Consider the following 20,415-nt stretch of genomic DNA (forward strand, 5'->3'; position numbering starts at 1 on the left):
AGCTCTAACCAGAAGTGTTTCCATGCCTGACCTCTGATAATTCCTGTGCTACCCACTTGGTGGTGAAGGGTTGCAAAACACAGCTCACCCTTTGCTTGCCAGCGAGCAGCAGTTCTTGATGGCTGTATCTGGGGAATGTAGAGCCTGCACTGCGTGTGCTGGAAGTGTAGCAGTGTCCCTTAATCCCTCTGTAAGCAAAGGGAAGATAGCCTCCCTGTAAGGATGTGAGCTCTCCCAGTGGGTTTGTGGCAGTCGTCTTTTAGACGCCTGGCTCCAGAGGCTGGATAATTTGGCTCCTGCAGTGCAGCATCGTACTGGCTCAGGTTGTGCTGGGGAGATTCAGGTTGCACACAAGGGAAAATCTTCCTCTCTATAATAGTAGTCAGGCACTGGAATGGGCTGCCCAGGAAGGTGGTGGAGTCACGGAGCCTGGAGGTGCTCAAGAAACATTTACCTGTTGTACTGAGGGACATGGTTTAGTGGGTGATATCGGCGATAGGTGGATGGTTGGACTGGATGATCTTACAGGTCTTTTCCAACCTTGGTGATTGATTCTATGACTCATGGATCTTGGGAATCCAAGTGCCCATCAGGTCACCTCCTTATCCCATCCCTGGGGGTTACCATTTACCAGTTACCAGTGTTACTTTGCAAACACTGCCACTGCCACTTCACAGCCACCGTGTGCATTGCCACACAAATATTTTGTCATGAAGTAGCCAAGGTTTGAACCACGGAGGCTTCCAGTGTGGCCAAGTTGATGTAAGCAATATTATAACCATGTAAATATCTCCACAGCCATGGAGTATGGGCACCACAAGCATCTGGATGCAGAGAGCTGCAGAAAAAGTCCCCTTATCTGCAGAGAGGGAAGCAAGTGGTCCCAAATCCCGCTGCTGGGCAGCAGCGAGTGCCAATCCAAAGCCTGCCCTGGGAGCCCTATGAGTAGTGGTCCCACCAACCCCATGTTTTGCTCATTGCCCTCACGTGGGTCCTCTGGGAAAACAGGGCTGGATGAAGAGTACTGCCCTACTCCTGTCCTCTAGCAGAATGAAACAGACCCACAACACGTGCATTTCATTTGTTTTTATTTAATTAAAAAAAAAAGTCATTGCAATGCCATTTAAATACAGAGATTTACAAATAGGTCCAAAACAGGACTAAAATATTTTTTGAAATGCTGTACTTTTAAATATTGTGCTTTCATAGATACATAAGAAAATCAGCATATAAAAATACTTTACAAGGAATACACTCTAATATATGGATAAAAATACACATTTAAGTAATGCATTTCATCTTCATATCATTCAAAATGCATAGGAAGGGATACAAGGACCAAGTTTTTCTTTCTTTTTTTTTTTTAAAGCCTTTAATAAAAGTCTTCATTAAAAACCTATGAGAAGCCCCAGCGAGCTTCTGCTGTTCAGAATATTGCATATAAAAACACTTTCGGCTGCACTGTCAATGCTCCACAGTATCAATTATGGCACATCATCTAGTTGTGGCAGCAATGGTATGGGATATTGCATACTTGAAGAGAAAATGGCTACAATGACAAGTAGCTGGATGGGACTGGACATGCCTCAAAGAAACACCCCACTATGCTGGGCTATTGTGGAAGGACAGAGCTGCAAAGTAGAGATGGATGCAGAAGTGAGTCCTGGCTCAGCAAAATGAGGAACGTGCTGCACACAGCTCTATGGCACCCGAACACAGCCCTGGTACGGGGTGGTGATGGAGGAAATGAAATGGTGAGTGGGGGAATGGGGGCAGTGGTCACCAGGGCTGCTGCCCACAACCATGCAAGTTCCTCACCTCCACCATACCACCACACGTGAGCCTTCATGGGCAAAGCAATGCCAGGGTGCCAGGATGCTAATGTCATCATAAAGTGCTAAGACATGGAACACAGAGCGCAGCTCACATCTGCCACAGGAGGAACTCACAGCAAAGAGAGGAGGAGGAGGAGCCCACAGCCAGATGGACTGTGTCTCCTGCAGACGGGAAGCCGATGCAAATACCTCAGCTGCCTCCTCCCCATGGCCTGGGGGCACACAGGGGCACAGGGACAAGCAGGGGCACCATGCTTGGAGGCCATGGAAAGGCCAGCAACAGGCAAGGGGTTAACAAAACAAAGCCACCTAGGCACTGCTAGTGCAGGTGGGGGCAGGGGATGCACAATCTCCATCTACCATGGGACTTCTCACATCACTGCCTGGCAGGGGACAAGAAGGTTCTATTAATTCAAAACATCAACTGCCCTAGATAACCACACTTCTGCTTTTTACTTGCATTATCTCCATAACCATCTGAAAAACAGTAGCAGGCATTTAGGGTCTTCAGCCTTGGGCACAGCCTTCTGCTCTAATAGCCGCTGTGTGGCGCAGACAACTGCACTGCTGATGGTGAGACGAGGTGCCCTGGGCAGTGGGCAGTGGGCACTGGGCTGAGCCAGCCCTGCTGGGGCAGCGTGGAAGGGGCCAGCGTGAGGCAGCTGCAAACATAAATTTCTGAACAAGAACTGCACCTAGACACCATCAAGTGCATTTTGAATTGTCTTTAAACAGGGCCCTCCATAGCCCGATAGCAGGAGAGAAAGGGACTGCAGGAATCAGTGTATGGAGAGTGTTTGGAGGGTGGAGCCGGGTACAACAGAAAAAGAATGGCATTTCAATCTTGCTGTATGTGATAAACAGAGCAAACAAGGATAAAAATAGCACCATGTGTGTCTGTAGGATGGCCAAGGCCTGAAGAGCGAGGAGGTGCTGGGGCAGGAGACCCCGTGCACCACAATGCACTGGGGATGCAACAGCTCACCCCAGCCCCAGAAATGCACATCCAGCTTCAACCTTCCCAGCAGCGTTGGGTGGCCTACAGGTGACAGCTCACTGAAGACCCACCTCCCCCCTTGGAGCTGATGATACACACAGCATTTACAAATACCAGTGCAAAAAACAGGAAGAACACCCCAAATACCAGAATGGCTCAGCAGAGGCCCCAGGTATCATCCGCTGCGGCTGCTCACAGTGTCTGGACGCTCGCCTTGACCTCGGCGCGGGCTGCCTGTGCCAGCAGCTCCCCGTTCCCCTCCGGAGGAGCGTTGGCAGCCAAAGGGTTGCGGCTGATCACCAGGTCCAGCTTGTCTCCAGCCTCTGAGATCAAAGGGACAGTCAGACAGCAGTCAAAGTCTCTCGTTCGGACGCGATTTACCTGTCGGGATGGATTTAGGATGTGCCATAGGGAGGAACAACAGAAACAGCAGGTTTGTTAGACAGAAAACACAAGGCTGGTGCTAAACCCACACCTGTGAAAACACACAGCGCCTGGGGGACTCTGACTGAGGGGTCACAGCAGAGCAGAGCACTGCCTCCCTCTCCCCCCTCTCCCCCTCTTTGAGCTGGGCACATCCTGCCTTAGCAGAGGAATGGCTCTGTAACTGGTAGAGGAAAGGGGAAAAAGCCTGGATCAGGCAGAAATCCTCACCCCTGGAGTCTAAGACAGTATTACACCTTTTGAACTCTACAGGGCTCAAAAATCAATTCTCTAGGTCAAGTCTCTGGGATAAAGGTTGCTATATAATTTTTTGTCATCATGGCTTTCACTGGCCTTAAATCTGTGGTGTAGGGCATTCAGCACCTAGAAAACAAACACAGCACAGACCGTGAGGCTTCAAATGACCACTTCCAGCTCAGCAGGCAGTAAATCAGGACTATACTGAATAGCTCCTGCTTCTCCTCACACCGTTTACATCTTTCATTTTGGAGGAGTCCAGATGCATTTCACATGGGCTCAAGAAGGTGGCTGTGGAGGCTGCAAATCCTCTCTGCAGGATTCAGCAGTGTAAGCACTTTTCCTGCTCATTTGAGCATCCTGAAGCACGTTTCTAGGCTGGGTCACTTGCAGGAGCCATCCTGGCTCTCCTGCCTACAGCTCCCAGAGCACCTGGGCTCGGTGCCACGACAGCCCCAGGATGGAGAGGGCTGGCAAATAGCATGGGGAGGGGAAGCAGGGAGGGGAGAAAGGAATTTCCCACCCACCTTTGTAGTGAACATAACCCCTCAGGCCAGGCGTTGATTCCTTCTCAGGATAAGGGCTGGATAAGTCCATGCAACCCTTGCATCCAAAGCCCTTTCTCAGGATTAATGCATGCCCATAGAGCTGGGCAATGTGATGGCAGCAGTGCCACCCTGCCCTAGCTGGCAGCTACACAGCTGAACTCGGTACTGCTTCTTATAGATGAGTGACCAGGGACAATTTCCAGGTTGCACACAGACAAGAAGAAATAACCCACAAGCTTGCTTTGCCTTTGTTCCATGCTGGCTGGGCAGCTCCAGTGCAGAAAAGCCATTAGTGCAATGCTGTGCTCTGGGCAATCCATCAGTCAAGAGGCAGAGGGTCCTTTGCAGGGACAACATGTTTTGTGGCCTTCAGCATTGGAACTTGCTTGCAGACACATCATCATGCCCGTAACCAGCAGCATTGTGAAGCATCCTCAGCAACGCATCGCCGTGCTTCTTGCTGGGATTTGCCTGTACCAGCTCTGCAATCCCTCATCCATCACTGCTGCACACGTCAACCCAATGGCAATTGCCTTGTCCTCTTGTAGGTAGAAGCTGTGTGGCACAGCATGTAGGAAGGAGGGGGTCTCAGAAGTCTCTGCTCCGCTGTGTTTCAGGCACACCTCCCAGAGCACTTGGCACTTGCAAAGACCAACACTTCCAACATTCAACAGAAAGGCAGCCTGCAGCCTAATTAGCTTCTTGTTCATTCCTGCACCATCTTTTATTTGAATCCGAGAAGGAATAACTGTATAGCAGCCAACTGGCTAGAGATCATTACAAGCTTAAACAAGGTTCCCCACAGCGCTGCCAGCTCTCCGGTTACCTGATGTACATAATATATTGGCTCTGATCCTGCTGCTAACAGCCACCGCCTAGAAAGTAGCAAAACTAAACATCTTTCTGAGTGCTTCCAAATACGGTCACAATATCTGCATTTCCAAATGGTGGCAATTTTTCCATCAAAGCCACACTTTCCTCAGTCGCTATTTGAGTCGCTACAAAGCAAAACTTGTTATTTTTCGTCCATATAAAGTTCCTTTCCAAACTCCAGAACGCACCGTGCTCCTATTGTCCCTCTGGCAGGCAGATACACCCAAGTTACTTTTATTTGATCAGAGCTTTTATTCTGTTTCTACATCAGTTGCTTCAGATTTAGTGTCTTTCGGAGGAAAATATCCATGAAAAACACTTTGCTTGAGAGATGGTTGTTTCTTAGAAAACTTTTAGTTGTCAAAGGCATGCACAGAACTTCATGAACACTGCTTAACTCCACAGGGGATTCACAAGAACACAGATTGGTCCACACGGTCTAGTTTGTCCAAAAATCACCCTCTTTCAGGATAGGAAAAGGATTGAGGGCGAAGAGGGAAAGCGACACGGCTTTTTGGTTGTTTTGGTTGTGAGCTGCCCAAGCTCAGAAAGACAGCGCTGGGACAGCTCTGTGTGGAGGTGCTCCCTGGGCTGGGTGTCAGCTAGGGGAACCAGCTCTGCTACCTAGAGATTTCTTATACAAAACACAGGTCTCATTGAGAGTTAGGTGGAAGGTGCTCACCTAGTTGGCTAACTATTACCTTTCATTAAAGTTAGTGCTGTCATGGATGGATCTCACTTCTCTCTTCCTCTCAGCCACTCATTCACTCCGTCCCAGCCTCCAGAACTGCATTTTGCATTTATTACCTGAAGCACTCTGTCATATGGCTTGAGGCCACACTGATCTGCTGGCCCATCCGGACGGACCATATTTACATAGACACCTTTTTCTAGCAGGCCATCTGACACACTGAATCCAAAGTCTTCGCTCTCTGGGTCTTTGCGAAGCGTCATCTGGAGGGGCAGAAGCAGAAAGCACACGTTGGAATGCTGCAGAGGCAGCACAAATATCTATACTGCTTAATACTATTCATTAGTTCTGGCTTACTGAGGACAAGAGCCAGGTAATCTAACTCTCTTCCCTAGATCATAATCACACTTCGGTCTCTAAAGGAGATGTGTGCTGCTAGAAGTGTATCTTGGCACAAGGCAGTATCAGGAGCCAGTGGAGGACAAGCAATATCAGGAACAACTGTTTCCCTCCACCACAGTCCCCCCTTTCCTTCTGTGAACTGGGAGTGCATCTCTACCATCCGGCTCCAACTGCATCAGGGTGCTGGTGGCTGGGGAAGCCCCACGGCTGCGTGATCCATGGGCAGGACAGTGCCAAGGGTGATGCCCCAACCTCACCTCCAAACACCTCCAGCACCAGATACTCCAGCAGAAAGAACTCTCACCCTATAACACACCTACTTACTCAGCTCTCCTCCATCAGGAAAGAAGGAGTTTTATTTAAAGTTGCATTTGCCATACCCTGAAGGACAAAAGCAGATCAAACAAGAAGAAGTTGTTTTTCCCAACTGCCCTAACTGCATGTTTCACTGTAAAATCACTAGGAAAGAAAAAGGAATCGGTTTTTGAAACCTCTCCAGCTCCCTTCCCTGCCTGCATTCTGCATCAACAGCTTCTACAGTTAATTACTCCTCCTAATTACCATTGCCTTGCACCACACTTAAACTGGCTGCAATCACCCACATACTGAATTCAAACAAGTATCCTGTCACTCAGGTCCTACCATTTGCACCCCATTTAGGAGAGGCTGGGAATGAAGAGAAAGGGGACAGAAAATAAATGATTTCTCGAAAAAAAAGCAGCTTACTGAATGGTGTGTGCTACTGGCAAAGGGTCAACAGGGAGCATTTTCTATGGGGCTGCAACACATCCATCAGCTTTTCCCATCGAGGTACCACTGTGCCAAGGCAAACCAAGCCTTGGCAACACAGACCTTGTGAAACTCGAGGGGGGTAGGGGACATGATCTCCTGCATCTCCTTCTCCATCTTCTTCATGTCCAGGTTCCTCTCATTCTTCTTGGCAGGGGAGCTGCTGCTCTCAGTCTGTCCGTTGTCACAGCCAGAGTTTGCCTTCCTCAATGGGCTCAGCCCCGATGGGTTGACAGAGTCCAGGAGCAGCTTGCTGCCCTCCAGGCCCAGGTTGTGCACGCTCCCTGTCATGATGGATGCCTGCGGGGCAAGGGCACAGAGTCACTCCGCTGAGGTGGCAGCGGACAGACAACGCAGGAATAAAAACGGCAGAGAGGACAACAAGGGAATCGAGGCAAATGAACGTGCTGACCTCAGGGGAGCTCCCACAGGAACTGGTGGATCTCCAGCCTACCTCTGCGGGCTGCAGCCCGTCATCAGCACAGCGCAGTGCTGGCAACGGCCCCAGGAAGGCAGCACCACTGCTGAGGCCAAGTCAGCAGAGAAATTATCATTTTATCTGTCAGTAAATGGGAGCCTTCAATGAGTCAAACTGAGTTAAAAAAATATGAAATTAAGTAGTTTTTAAGCCTGGTCATCCTTGATAGCATCCATTAAATGATGCCCCTAAGTAGATTCTACTCCATTTGGCAATGCGTTTCGCTAATGAAATTACATTGATCAAAGCTAATGAAGGAGTAAAGAATCCAGTCTGTGGAACCTCAACCGGTTCCAGAGTCTATTTAAACAGCATAATGAAAACCATCATTATGAAGTTCAGGCTCCAAACATCTGCAGTCCTATTAAATGTCAAAAGGTAGCGGAAAGAAAAGGAAAGGCAGGGAACAGACAGCAAAATTCAGCAGTGTTAACCATGGCAAGTCAAAGAGCAATTTCTCCTGCACACAGGGGAAATATCACCTGACTAAATATCTAATCAAGGCCTCTGGTTCTTTTTTGCAAGCTGAAACAATATAGGTAAATAAAGCAGATTCTGGTGGCAGCGATGAAAATGCCAGCACTATCTATGTTATCCCAAATGGAGATGGAAAAATATGGAAATCCTTTGAGTGTGTAGCAGGTTTTTGAGTGTTGTCCACACTCAAGGTGATTAATTTTTGAGAGAAGACTCCTCAAATATGCTAGGAAACTCACAAGCTAAAAAGATTTCCATATTTTATCCATCACTTTAGGATAACATGGGTAGTGCTAGAGGTTGCCTGCATTTTGCAAAATTTCTTTAAATTCTTTTTAAAAGCACTGCTCCAAATGTATCAGCTCCAAAGCCTTTAAGCAGCATGACTCAAAAGCCCACACATCCCTGCAAAAGGAATGGACAGAAAGATTATTTTCTCTGTCGTGGCATTTCATAGTAGCCAAACAAATCCCTTCTTTTGCATTAAGATCCGCCATTATGCAGAAGAAAATCATCTATGCATCATTTCAGAGTGGTACTTTTTCTTAAATAGCCACTGACAGTAATGGGAATTTTACACCCTCTGTTGAGGAAACAAGCACATTGGCCAGACATGCCCAGAAAACCATTTCCAACCCAGATCCAGTGTTACTGGACTGGAGTAGTGTGACAGCTGGCATCTCTCCAGGCACCCTATCAGGCACTGCATGGGGATGCCATTCCTGCACAATCTGCTGGAACAGCAAACCCATTTCCAGACTCCTCCCTTCTCCTCCAACCCTGGGGTACTACTTTAGCTACAGCCCCATCTTTGGGGCAATGGAGGACCCAGCCCCACAAGCCTTCCCCAGACCTCCCGCATGCAGGAGGCATAAGGAGGGAGCAGCTCGTGGGGTTGCACTGCTGGGTTCCATCCCACCAGGCAGATTTGCTGCCCACTGCTCTGCAGTCTCAAGGGAGGCCTTTATTTGCATCCCACAGCTTAGTAATGCAGGCTCCCCATCCAATAACCGGACACAATAACACGACCTCCAAAGCATTTTGGATAAAGAAAAGAGAAAGTGGTTCGTGAAGAGAGGAAACACCTTTATTTCTGCAGGAAGCAATTACTTTCTCAGATTTTTCCAGGGGAAGGCTGGCTGAAAAGCTTCCAATTACCCATTTTACTGAAACAGTTTCCGGCTAAGTGACAGCTGAATGCAAGATGCATGTTGTTCCTGTCTATACTTAAAGCAAGTTTTGGTCCCAATGGGTTTTTGGGAGGCTCATTTTGCTTGGCCTCTAAGTGCTTGTGACAGACAGTATCTCCCCATGTAAGGACTTATCATTTGATAGGGGAGCTTTGCCAACAGTCAGGTGAAGATTGTTGGCCAGCAGCAATTTGCAAAAAGAGCACAAAGTTACTGGTTGGTAATTTCTCGGCTCTGGGGGAAAGAACGTGCAAGCAACTGCCTGATGAGGTGTGGGTACCCACCACACATCCCTGAAATGCCACAACTCGAACCCTTCTTCACACCACTAACAGCACAGCGGTGCTGTGAGCAATCAACACATCTGGGGAAACTGCTTAGCATTCAAGTCAAGAGCAGAACAGATCAGCAGCAAATTCCGAAAGTGATTTACCTCAATCTCCCTCAAAAGTTCAGACTGGCCGCATGTTTCCAAATCCTCCAAAGCTTCTCCAAAAACACGCCAAAAACTATCCTCGTGAGTGGTCTCAAGGCCATTTTGGCGGTTGGGGTATCTGTTGTAACGTAGGAACCAAACATTGTCAGCACTCTTCTGCAGCAGGATGAAAGCCGCGAGGCTACAGCAAGTGTCTCACCAGTAAAAGCAGAGACTTGAAGAGTCTTCATATACAAAAGCAAACAATATGAACTTTTCAGACAAGAGTCCGAACACGAGACCTCCATGCATTTACTAACGGGGCAAGCGTCCTTCAAAGGAAGAATTAAGTTGGTGTAGTGATGTCAAAGTTCAAAGGGTAAATTAAAAAGTGCCTGTAGGAAGATTGTAGGTTTAGGAAGACGTTTTGGTGAAATAGAGAAGTGAAAGAAAAAAGGATGCGTTATGGGTAAACCAGGAGCCTCAGAGACTGTTAGTACAAAGGCTGATGGGATAGAGCTCAGATCTGAGACACAGAACACCTGAGAAGAGAGAGAAAAACACAGAGGGTAACAGACATGGTGAGAAAATGGTAAATACATTAGGTCTCTATGAGAGTAAATAATGCAAAGATGTATATAAAAATGATTGCCCTAGGCTGGACAAGTAAACGTACACTACAGCCAGCAATATCGACAGTGTCAGCATATAACCCATACAAACCAAGTTGCATTTTGCTTTCGGATGGCCAAGGAAGTAAGTTTTTATATTCAAGAAGTCTCTCTGTGCTCCATTTACAGTATGTCGTTTACATTGTGTACAGACTCTCTCCAGTTCTCTGGCTACAGAGAAAGGGAGTACTGACAACCTCTCTCTAGTCTGTGCAAACATGGTAATGTGAACAACATCATCAGCACTCATTTTAACAGAAGCCTCTTGAAGGCAATTTTCAGTGGTGCTACAACAAGGTCACAATACGCTCACTATGTGTCATGGGAGGAGGGTAACATTAAAGCAGCCTTAATGCATCTTCCATGCATCCATTTAGGAGCTACACAAAGATCCACCTGTGCAACATCTGGCAGCAGCCTGCACGGCTCAGTGGTCATCAGTGACACAGGTGGGAAGGGACACTTCTCCACCAGAGCCACTTAGCAAAGCCAAAACATTGTACCTGAGTACAAATCAAAGAGAGGTTGGCTTCAGTTATACGTAATAACTCTTTGGGCTATCAATAGCACACCTTTTCCAGATCTGTATTAACAGCAAAGTCTTTAGCATGTGCTTTGCTTTTCATCCGTTGGTTTAAAGGAGAGCTTGTAGCAGGCATAACCTCAAACGTGCACACTTTTGGTCCTTGTGGGATCGTGGCCTGCCTGCAGAGTGGTATCTGACATGGCTTAATCTAAATTATTTTAAATTCACCCCCTACCTCTTTTAAAGCAGCAGCTTTTAACACCAGGCAGAGAGGTCAAAAAAACACCCAGCAAGACTTCATAAAAACAAACCAAAATTCCCCCCTGAGAAGGAGTTTTCAATTCTTTTCCCTTACTCATTTCCTTCCTCTGCTCCAGGTTTCCTAAGAGGCAAAAGTCCCTTCCAGTTACGGATTTCTTGCCTATCAGATACAACAAACACCCAGGACTTGGATGAATCAGCCCTCACACCACTGGGTCAGCAGGTTTTTCCAGGCTAAGGGCAGCCAGGGTTAGAGAGGTTTTGTTTTTCTCCCTTACGAAAAGGGCTCGGCAGCACGAACTGTTTCACTTGCACTTTGACATCAGGGCTCGGAGCCCTCTTTAGGGACACACAGGGTTTCGAGGGCTCAGATTTGCTAACTTCAGCTGCCACTGGCCTCGCCGGGAAGGCCACGAGAGAGCAGCGACCTCTGTGAGCCGGCTCTCGCTGAGAGGCAAAACAAGAACAAAGTCTCAGCCACTGCCAGCCTTCCTGCCAGCTTGATCATCTTTAAATAGGTGGAAATGGCCATGAGATGTTCTAAGGGTTTTGTCTGGACAAACAAAAATTAAGGGAAAATAATTACAAAAGAAAAGAACTGACAGCAACAACACGACACACACAACTATGGGGACTCTGAAGGATGTGAAGGGGAGGGTTAAGTTACGGGGCAACAGGGCTTTTCTGCTGTGCATGATTCAGAGAGGGGCTGGGGCAGATTCAGCAGGATTTTCACCCCAAAAGAGGCGGCACCTGCAATCTGCTCTGTGTGCCTGGGAGTTGTTGTGGGATTTTTCTTCCACTCTGGCTGAGCTGGGGGGATTAACTTGGCTATGTTCATGCAGCGTGGTTTTGTCTGTGTGTTGGAAGGACCAAAGTGTGGTGGAGAGAGACATCCAGCCACACCTTTAGGACATTTTATCTCAGGTATACAACCTCACACTAGTCCTCCAAGAGCTTTTTTTGGCCTTTTTGGCTTTGTGGCATCAAAAAAGCTTGTGTTGAGAAGCTGCATCCTCATTCAAAAGTCTCTGGCCAACACAGCAGGGAACAGCCCTGGCTGTGCCCATTTGTAACACCTGAGCTAAGAAAGTACTGCAGCCTCTGGTATGAGATGTGCTAAGAACCTGTGGTCCTTGCAGCTGAGACTGTTCTAATTCCAGACATGTGTCACCAGCCCATGGCAGAGATGCCACAGAGCATCTCTGTGGAGGTCGTTTGACAGAGCAGATCACTACTCCACACCCACCCCACAGACGCCTGATGCCACGATGGGGTACTGCTGACCTCTGGCTAACCCACTCCATCACAATCAGTGCCCTCTCATCCCCACATCTGCAGAAGGGCCTCCCTACCTCCTCCCACCCCTCCGCACCTGCTGGGCTTGTCCCAGTCATCTTCACTGAAGCTCCCATCCATGAAGGGGTAGCTTTTCCTGGGGTCCGCAGGAGGGGTGCTGCTCTTTTGCCTGCTGTGTCTCCATTCATGTGGATGAAGGGCAATGCCTGCAGCCTGAGGTATGTACGTACCTAGGCAAGGCAAAAGGCAGGGGAAAAAAGGGGTAACATCTGGTTAGAAAACCCAAAAGGAGTAAATGCCAAGAGAGCTTCCATCCCCAAACCGCAAACTTGAAGCAATTTAGGTTACATACTGCTTTCATTTCAGTCTTTCCAAAGGAGGTATTCTTCCCATATCTTCTTACTCTAACCAAAGCAACTTCTCAGGATCAAATGGGTCCATTAAGAAGAAACTGGACAAGTTTAGCTAAGTTTGCCCCCAAGGACTTTCCCATACTGTGGGATGTCTTGTTCCAGAGATGTAAAACCAACCCTACCAAATCACAAGATCTCCAGGTCTCACGAGGAGCTGTCTGGACAGAAACCCTTCAAAACAGAGCATTCCTCAGCAATGTCGGTGCCAGCTGCCATGGAAATAAATCTCCCAAGTCCCCTGTCCACCTCCTCCTGCCCACTGAACACTTCAGAGAAATCCCCACAGCCTTTCCAAGAAACATCGTTCACTTCCATCGTCCCTGTGCCAAGCGAACAGGAAGAGGTAACAGAGAAACACATAATTAAGGGAGACTTGACCTCCCGCATGGCTAAGAGCACTGGAAATACCCAAAGACATTGCCAGAACTTCTTTTCAAAATGCCAAAGCCTGTTATTTCATTTAGCTGAGAGTTTCCTCTGTGTGTTTTTAAAGGTTAAACTGCTCTGGAGAGAGCAAAGTGCTCGCCAATGTTTTATACCAGGCAGGAGCATTTGCTGCTTGCTATAGCACAGGAACAAGGTCCCTGGGTGCAGGACCCTGCAGCGGACTGGGCACAGAGATGTATGCACAGAGGTGGCCCTTGGGTGCCAGCACTTTCACCTCCTCCTTAAGGAGACAAGGCCTGGATCCCTGGGATTCAGAGCCACCTGGTGGCACGTTCCTGCCAAGCCCAGCACAGCTCCCTGCTCAAACCTGAGCAGCGTTTTGCGGAGGTGCTTTAGGGTTTGTTTTCCTTCAACACAGGCTAATACTAGCTTACATCACTAAATCTGAACTGGATTGTTCTCTAGCGCATTCCTCCAAGTGAAAATTTATTCCCATGATGGAGCATCCTCCATCCCAATTGCATATGTCTGCCAGAAACCACAGCTGAATAGATCTGGCCTCCAAGACATCTGATCACTCACCGGGGAGTCAGAGATGCTGTCTCATAGTATTACCTTAATTATTTTATTAAGTGAGTGCTTCTAGTCACAAGACATTCTTGTGGATTTTAAGACATCCTGTAGAGGATTAATACAATCTACATGGCCTCTCTGGGGAACTAAAAGTGAGCTACAGGCCAAATACTTTGTAAGACATATGGACAGCGAATACTTATCTGATTATGTGAATTGTAAAATGTTTCAATGGCTTTGAAACTGCTGTGAATGGTATGATGCTATCTATGTAAGCCAGAAGAAACAATGCCAATAAAAACCTAAAATGGATGTATCAACTCAGAGTACCACATGAATGCATTTTAAAATACATTTTGTTCCTTGCTGAAAGGGAGAAGCTGTGCTAGCACAGTCAGACCACAGCCTTTGGCTTACATTCAGTCTCCAGGCAGACTTGGAAGCTCTATCTGTCTTTGCCTTGGCCCACAGACCCGTGAGAAAAGTCATCTTACCTTGGCTTCCATACCCAGCATCAATGCCGGAGCCATCCCAGGACTCCATAGCACTGTCTACACTAGGAATAGTGGTAGAGTACATCTCAGACAGCTTGCTTGTTTTCTGGGAGTCCGTCAGTTCGTCTTCAGGGTCACTCACTTCATTTATACTCCCAGACTTCTTGGGATAGGATTCTGAAACCAGAATAAGACACTTTAGAAGGCACAAGAACAAGACTCAGGGAAAGCCTTATGTTGCTGTGGGAGCAAGCTCAGGTACTCCAAGGCTCTTGAAGAACCTCTTCAGCTCTTCAAACGTAACTGAGAAAGGCCTGTGCCAAACTTTCTATTCTAAGCAGTTTCCATTTTTCAAAGTTTCAGTGAGATTTCCACAACAACACAACTTGGTACCAAACTATGGAGCTGAATTTTTAACCTCTCATCAAGACTGAACAATTTTGTACCAATTCAGGGCTGATCACCATCCAAAGAGCCTCCCACATAATCTCAAGACAACAGTGGAATTCCTGGGCCTTTTACTTTGAGACTGAATTTTCCTCTGATTACTGATGAGAAAATGGAAAGCTGAATGGCGATGATGAAGCTCTTCCCTTTCATTATTTTAGTAATAACAGCTGGTGGGAATGACCCCTCCCTGTCCCGTCAGAGGGTGCAGGTTGAGGTGCTGGTTTTGTGTGTGGGGCGACCTCCCCGCTGGGTGGGTCGAGGTTGCTCGGCGGGTTCGCAAAGACGAGAGGTTGGTGATGTGCAGGCCCTTATTATCACTAGACCAAGTTCCCTTTCAGGTAAAAGCTATACAGGGAACGGTTTCTCAGCACAAGCATTCTTGTACAGAACATAACAACCCCATGCAGCGTTACAGACTTGGGGATGAGTGGCTGGATGAGTGTGAAGAAGAGAAGAACCTGGGGGTGTTGGTTGATGCTCGGCTGAACATGAGCCGACAGTGTGCTCAGGTGGCCAAGAGGGCCAACGGCATCCTGGCCTGCATCAGAAATAGTGTGGCCAGCAGGAGCAGGGAGGTGAGCATCCCCCTGTACTCAGCACTGGTGAGGCTGCACCTCGAGTGCTGTGTTCAGTTTTGGGCCCCTAACTACAGGAAAGATGTTGAGATCCTGGAGCGTGTTCAGAGAAGGGCAACAAAACTGGTGAGGGGTCTGGAGCACAAGTCTTATGAGGAGCGGCTGAGGGAGCTGGGATTGTTTAGTCTGGAGAAGAGGAGGCTCAGGGGAAACCTCACTGCACTGTACAATCTCCTGAAGGGAGGTTGTGGTGAAGAGGGATTTGGCCTCTTCTCCCAGGCAACGAGCAGGACACGGGGCAATGGCCGCAAGTTGTATCAGAGGAGGTTCAGGTTGGACATAAGGAAGAACTTCTTCTCTCACAGAGTAGTCAGGCACTGGAATGGCTGCCCAGGGAGGTGGTGGAGTCACCATCCCTGGCAGTGTTCAAGACGCGTCTGGATGACGTGCTGCTTTAGTACTAGTGGTGGCAATGGTGATGAGGAGACAGTTGGACTGGATGATCTTATAGGTCGCTTCCAACCTAGTGATTCTTGTGATTCTTGTGAACATTATAAAGTCCTCATTGATTAAATATCCTGTCAGCTATCCACACCCTGGATCTCCAACTCATAGAACTTAGCTGGGATAAAAATGCTCACTGATAGCCTGCATTTGTCAATGAGGACAGATTATTTTACCACTATTCTAAAAGTCCCTATTTTCCAACCATTCAGAAGATTGCTCATCATGATTAACTGGCAATTACCTTGAAATTTCAATTACACCTGCTTCAATTCTCAGAACGATTAATGAGTCTCCAACTGGCACTTGCCTGTCAATTAATTCAGCAAGTGACTGTGACAGTTCTAAGTGTCAGAAGTGGAAAAAAGAGTATTTCATAGCAAGGATCGAGACACTTGGCTTCAGGGAATGAGATGGGGTTTCTTGAAAAGACCCTTCTGTGTGTAGGGTCTCTTGCAGACTCCCACCCCAAAGCAGGCTCCCCCAACTCACTCTCCATCTGTTTCTTGATCTTCAGCGTTACTGTCTCCCCTGCCATCTGCAGCAGGTGGATTGCTTCACTCAGTGGCTTGCCCTTGAGGCTCACATTATTGATTGCAAGTATTCGGTCACCGATGTGGATGGCTCCGGTTCTGGAGAGGAGAGGTGCTGTTAGGGACTTCATAGAGGCAATCCTCCTCAGGCCATTAAGCTGCTGCTTCAAGCAATAGCAAATTAACTCTCAACACTTTAAACATGTCTAGGTTTCCTCTTGGCATGCTGTATAATCCTGTTCATCAACACTACCGAGAATTTGGCTTACACCAGCTTTTGCCTGTATGTACATACATACAGGTACATGAACGTATGCCCACTTCAGTTTCTAGAACTCTTGGGAGCTGGACATCAAACCAGACTACATTTTAAACTCTTTAAAGTCATGGTGGGGGTGTACATGCATTGCCAGTGGAGCAGTGTCTACAGGTGGAACTGATGAGCAGGTTTCACAGGATGGACAGAAGACAAAGCTAAACTAACAAACCAACAAAAGACCCAGCTTAACACACACAGATTGTGTGGGCATAGATGAGCTGAGCAAGTTGCAAATCAGTTTATGATATCTTTTAAGTTCCCTCCAATGCTCCCTAATGCTGGCATGCAAAAGCAGCAATCCTTTCCTCCAGCACTGCTGCGATGTTCAGCTATCAGAGACCTTGCGTGATCAAGCCAGGAGATGCAAATCTGGACAGTCATATCTTTTTGCCCATGGCAACGTGCTTCTTTCCAAGGCTGTATCCAGTCCAAATTGGACTGCTGCTCCTGCAGAAGTGGGATCTCATACACTGTCAAGACAGCAGGCAAAACAACTCCTTGTGTTTCCCCCTTGTTAGGGGGACTTCAGAGGCATGCTGCTGCAAAAAATCTACTACAAAACATCTTGGATGTGGTTTAGTGGGGAATATTGATGGTAGGTGGACTAGATGATCTTGGAGGTCTTTTCAAACCTTAATCATTCCATGCTTGTATGATTTCACAGCACGTAAATTAAACCAGGAAACCACACAACAACCGGGCAGGACTGCTTGCTCTGCTGCTGCTGAGATATTCAGTTTGTCATAATGGTCCTACACAGCCACTAGATGTCCGTATTGTCCCATCCTAATCAGCCCAAAAAAGCCCTCGGGGAAAACTAAAGTACTCCAAGTATAGATCACACTGCAAACGGAGTATTTGTAGTTTCACCTACATAGTCAAAACCAAACCAAGCTGAACTGCTAGCACTTTAATACGACCCTTCCTGGCTGCAATGCCTTTGATTTGAGCCTCTGCCAGAGCGCTGAGCCAGGGCTGATCTCTCATGAACACTTCTCCCCACTGCCAGCCCCTGGACACCACCACTGCTCTGCAGGAGAACACAGAAAATATTAAAGAGATGTCACATCAAGGGGGAAAAAAGTAAATCAATCCCCTCCACTGTCCACTGCATGCAGGTGGCAGGGATTTACCTTGGGCATGGGCAGAGTCCACAACCCTTCTCAACACGTGCTGGTGCTGAGTACTCCTGGACAAAACCCTCCTGCAGCCTCCTCCTATGTCTGTTTGACCAGGTGGCATCAGAGAAGACTGCCAAGCTCTTGAAATCCTTCAAAATATCAGTGACTACTGAAAAATCACTTTTGGAGTACTATTAAACCTCAACCAGAAATGAACAGCATTGGTCCCTTCCCCACATAGGACAAAAACAAGTCCGATGGCCAAGGGCAAAGTCACCCACAGGCACTGAAGGAAGGGAAACAGAGAAGCCATCACTTGACATCAACCCAACAGCCTGTGCTGCCTTTCTAGGTTTCTATAGGATGGGACACGTACAAGGAGAAAAATGCTGAAGGTCAAGATAAAATCCAAGTCATCTGCATCTGAAGCCTTTTCAGCTAAGACAGCTTGTCACTGCTGTGACAGACATGTGACAGGTCCTAGAGGACACCCTGCCTTCCCCAGCACAGAGCCGCAGTGCAGATTATCCCCCTGTGCCTCCCCAGGAATGCAGCCCCATCCCCACTACCAGATGCCAGGATCCGGCGCACCCCACACCAGCGCTGCTGAAACACATGCTGTACTCCAGAAAAAGGCAGGCACAGCTTTAACTCCTGTCCTTCAGAAACCCATCACACCCTTCAGAGCCCAGCTAAGAGTGCCTCTGGCATGGATCTGGGCACAGTTGACAGGAAAGGCATAAATCAGGATAAAACTAGGAATATCCCTCTTCCTTTAGAAGGCCAAGCCAATCCTTTCTGCCAATCCCAGGAGAAAAATGTGCACCATCTCAGCAGACTATGCACCTTTCTGCAGACAGGCTTCATCCCAGCACTCCTCTCCCTGCAAGGAGCCAAGGTTACCAGGAGAAATCCCCGTGCCGCTCCATCCCCACGCTGCTCCTCGGCACAGGCACCACCATTTGTCAGCCTGCAATAGTGCTGCACAGCTCTGCTGCTCTCCTCAAAAGGCTTTTCATTCCTTGCTGTGTGCCAGTTCCTGATCAAAATTCAGCAGCACCGCAGCACTCGCCTGTGCTACGTTTCTCTGCAGAGCAGTCACCGATGCGCATCTGAGTTCGAAGGAAGAACAGCCACAGCACTGCAAAAGGAACTGGGAGCAACAAAGGTACACAACTGCTTCCATCGCCTGGCAGCATCTGAGTTTCATGTTCTGAACCTCTCTTGTGCTGCCAGTACAGTGCAGCACCGCTATGTAGACAAACCTCAGATACTGCATGGGTAGTGTTCCCTAGGGAAAAAAGACTACATCCTGGTGGTGGGCAGTGATACAAAGTCCCCAAAGAGAAGAACCAAGTGCATCCCTTTTCCTTACTTATTTCTTGGTATTCTGTACCAAAGGAAAGCAATGGAAATGAGCAGCACTACATGTACTAGGAGCTTGAGGAACCTGAGGCAGAAAGATGCACCAAACTGTATTATAGTTCAGCTCAGGAGGAGCTTGGTCTTCGAGCAGAAAGAACTAAAACACCAGAACAGAAAGCAAACTTCCACAACGTCCAGCATTTCACATGAATTTGTTCAGAGATTTTTTGCAGCACAGAGGAAAGCAACCCCATGAGAAGCATGAGTCAGGTCTGCTGGAGTCATCTCTTACAAGTCACAGCACCATACAGACAGAGTAATTAAGATACAGTGTATGACTCAGTTCCACCTTATATTCTCAGCAGTGTCCTGATCCTTTAAATCCCACACATGCATATATATTCAGACCCAGGCACACACAGAGACAACCTCCCTGGCTTCTAAAGGTAAATCTGCAGCTACCTTTATGCAGTACAAATGTCTGCTGCTCCGAGCAGTCCTACAGCAAGATTCCTTCTTACAGAACAGACTATGCAACCAACAAGGACCAGAAGAGCCCCAAGATCTGTGGTTTCCGTAGGCCACACCACTGCCATGGCTATCAGCTGCAGTTTAGCAGCACATGAACATTGACTAGATGGATACAATGCTTTTCAGGGCAGGTAGGCACTCTCCCAGTGCAAGCCATGGCATAAAAGATCACAGACTAGGAAGCATCTGAGTGGAAAAGAGGCAGATAAATACATTCTCTCAGCTGCTGTGTGCAACCAACACTAGATCTGATTCTACCCTGCCTAAAACCTCTCTCACTGCCTCCCAAGGGCACAGTCTTGGCCACCCTACATGTCAAGCACATGGGTCTGAAATGCCAGATGGGCAGCATCACCCTGGACTCAAAGCTTTGCAAACATCAAAATCCCTTGCCACACTGATTTGACCCTTCTGACCCCCAAATCTCACCTTTCTGCCAGCCCTCTTTTTGTCAGGCCCGAAATGACAATGGGATCAAAGGGTTCCTCCGTCCCAGAGATGGTTATTCCCAAGGGACCACCATATCGCTTCAGTTCCACCGTGTAGATTATGGCACCGGTTGTCTCCTGCTCATCTGAAAGAGAAAACAGCAATGCAGTTTTTTATTTTGCCATATCAAAAAGGTCACAGGAAAGACTTGTAGCATTTAGAAGCACAAGCTTTCAGTCTTCAGTTGTGCTCATACCAAACAGGATTTTAACCTTCCAAACTCCATTTAAGGGCACAATAACAAAAATAGACTATAATCAATTGGAAAGTGGTGACCAGAGAGGCAGCAGCCCTTATCTTTGTTAGTCTGCACTACCTACTGGGAAATGTCATTAAAGTGGACAGGCACCAGTTTGCATCAGGATTTCTGTACCAGAGTTATCTTCATCCTTCCTAATCTTCAATTTGACCAGGTCTTCACATTGCCTTAAAATCTGCACAGCATCCTCCATTGAGCAATTGTCGAGTCGGATGTTATCAATGGCTAACAGCTTGTCTCCCGGCTCCAAGGTGCCAGTTCTATGTGGA

General features: G+C 47.7%; 1 protein-coding gene across 1 annotated transcript in view; it reads right to left on the minus strand.

The window, feature by feature from the left end:
- Window positions 1-3,024: 3,024 nt before the first annotated feature.
- The window catches only part of GRIP2 (glutamate receptor interacting protein 2), a gene marked incomplete at both ends in the record, with an annotated part of 214,105 nt that continues 196,714 nt past the window's right edge, over window positions 3,025-20,415 (minus strand). The window contains 9 exons of the mRNA XM_079540181.1: window positions 3,025-3,213; window positions 5,742-5,888; window positions 6,880-7,116; window positions 9,395-9,515; window positions 12,210-12,363; window positions 14,001-14,177; window positions 16,022-16,161; window positions 19,828-19,972; window positions 20,261-20,406. Coding sequence (XP_079396307.1) covers window positions 3,025-3,213; window positions 5,742-5,888; window positions 6,880-7,116; window positions 9,395-9,515; window positions 12,210-12,363; window positions 14,001-14,177; window positions 16,022-16,161; window positions 19,828-19,972; window positions 20,261-20,406 — 1,456 coding nt within the window. The remainder of the gene's footprint in view (window positions 3,214-5,741; window positions 5,889-6,879; window positions 7,117-9,394; window positions 9,516-12,209; window positions 12,364-14,000; window positions 14,178-16,021; window positions 16,162-19,827; window positions 19,973-20,260; window positions 20,407-20,415) is intronic.

The sequence above is a fragment of the Tetrao urogallus genome (genome assembly GCF_951394365.1).
Source record: "Tetrao urogallus genome assembly, chromosome: 10".
Lineage (NCBI taxonomy): Eukaryota > Metazoa > Chordata > Aves > Galliformes > Phasianidae > Tetrao > Tetrao urogallus.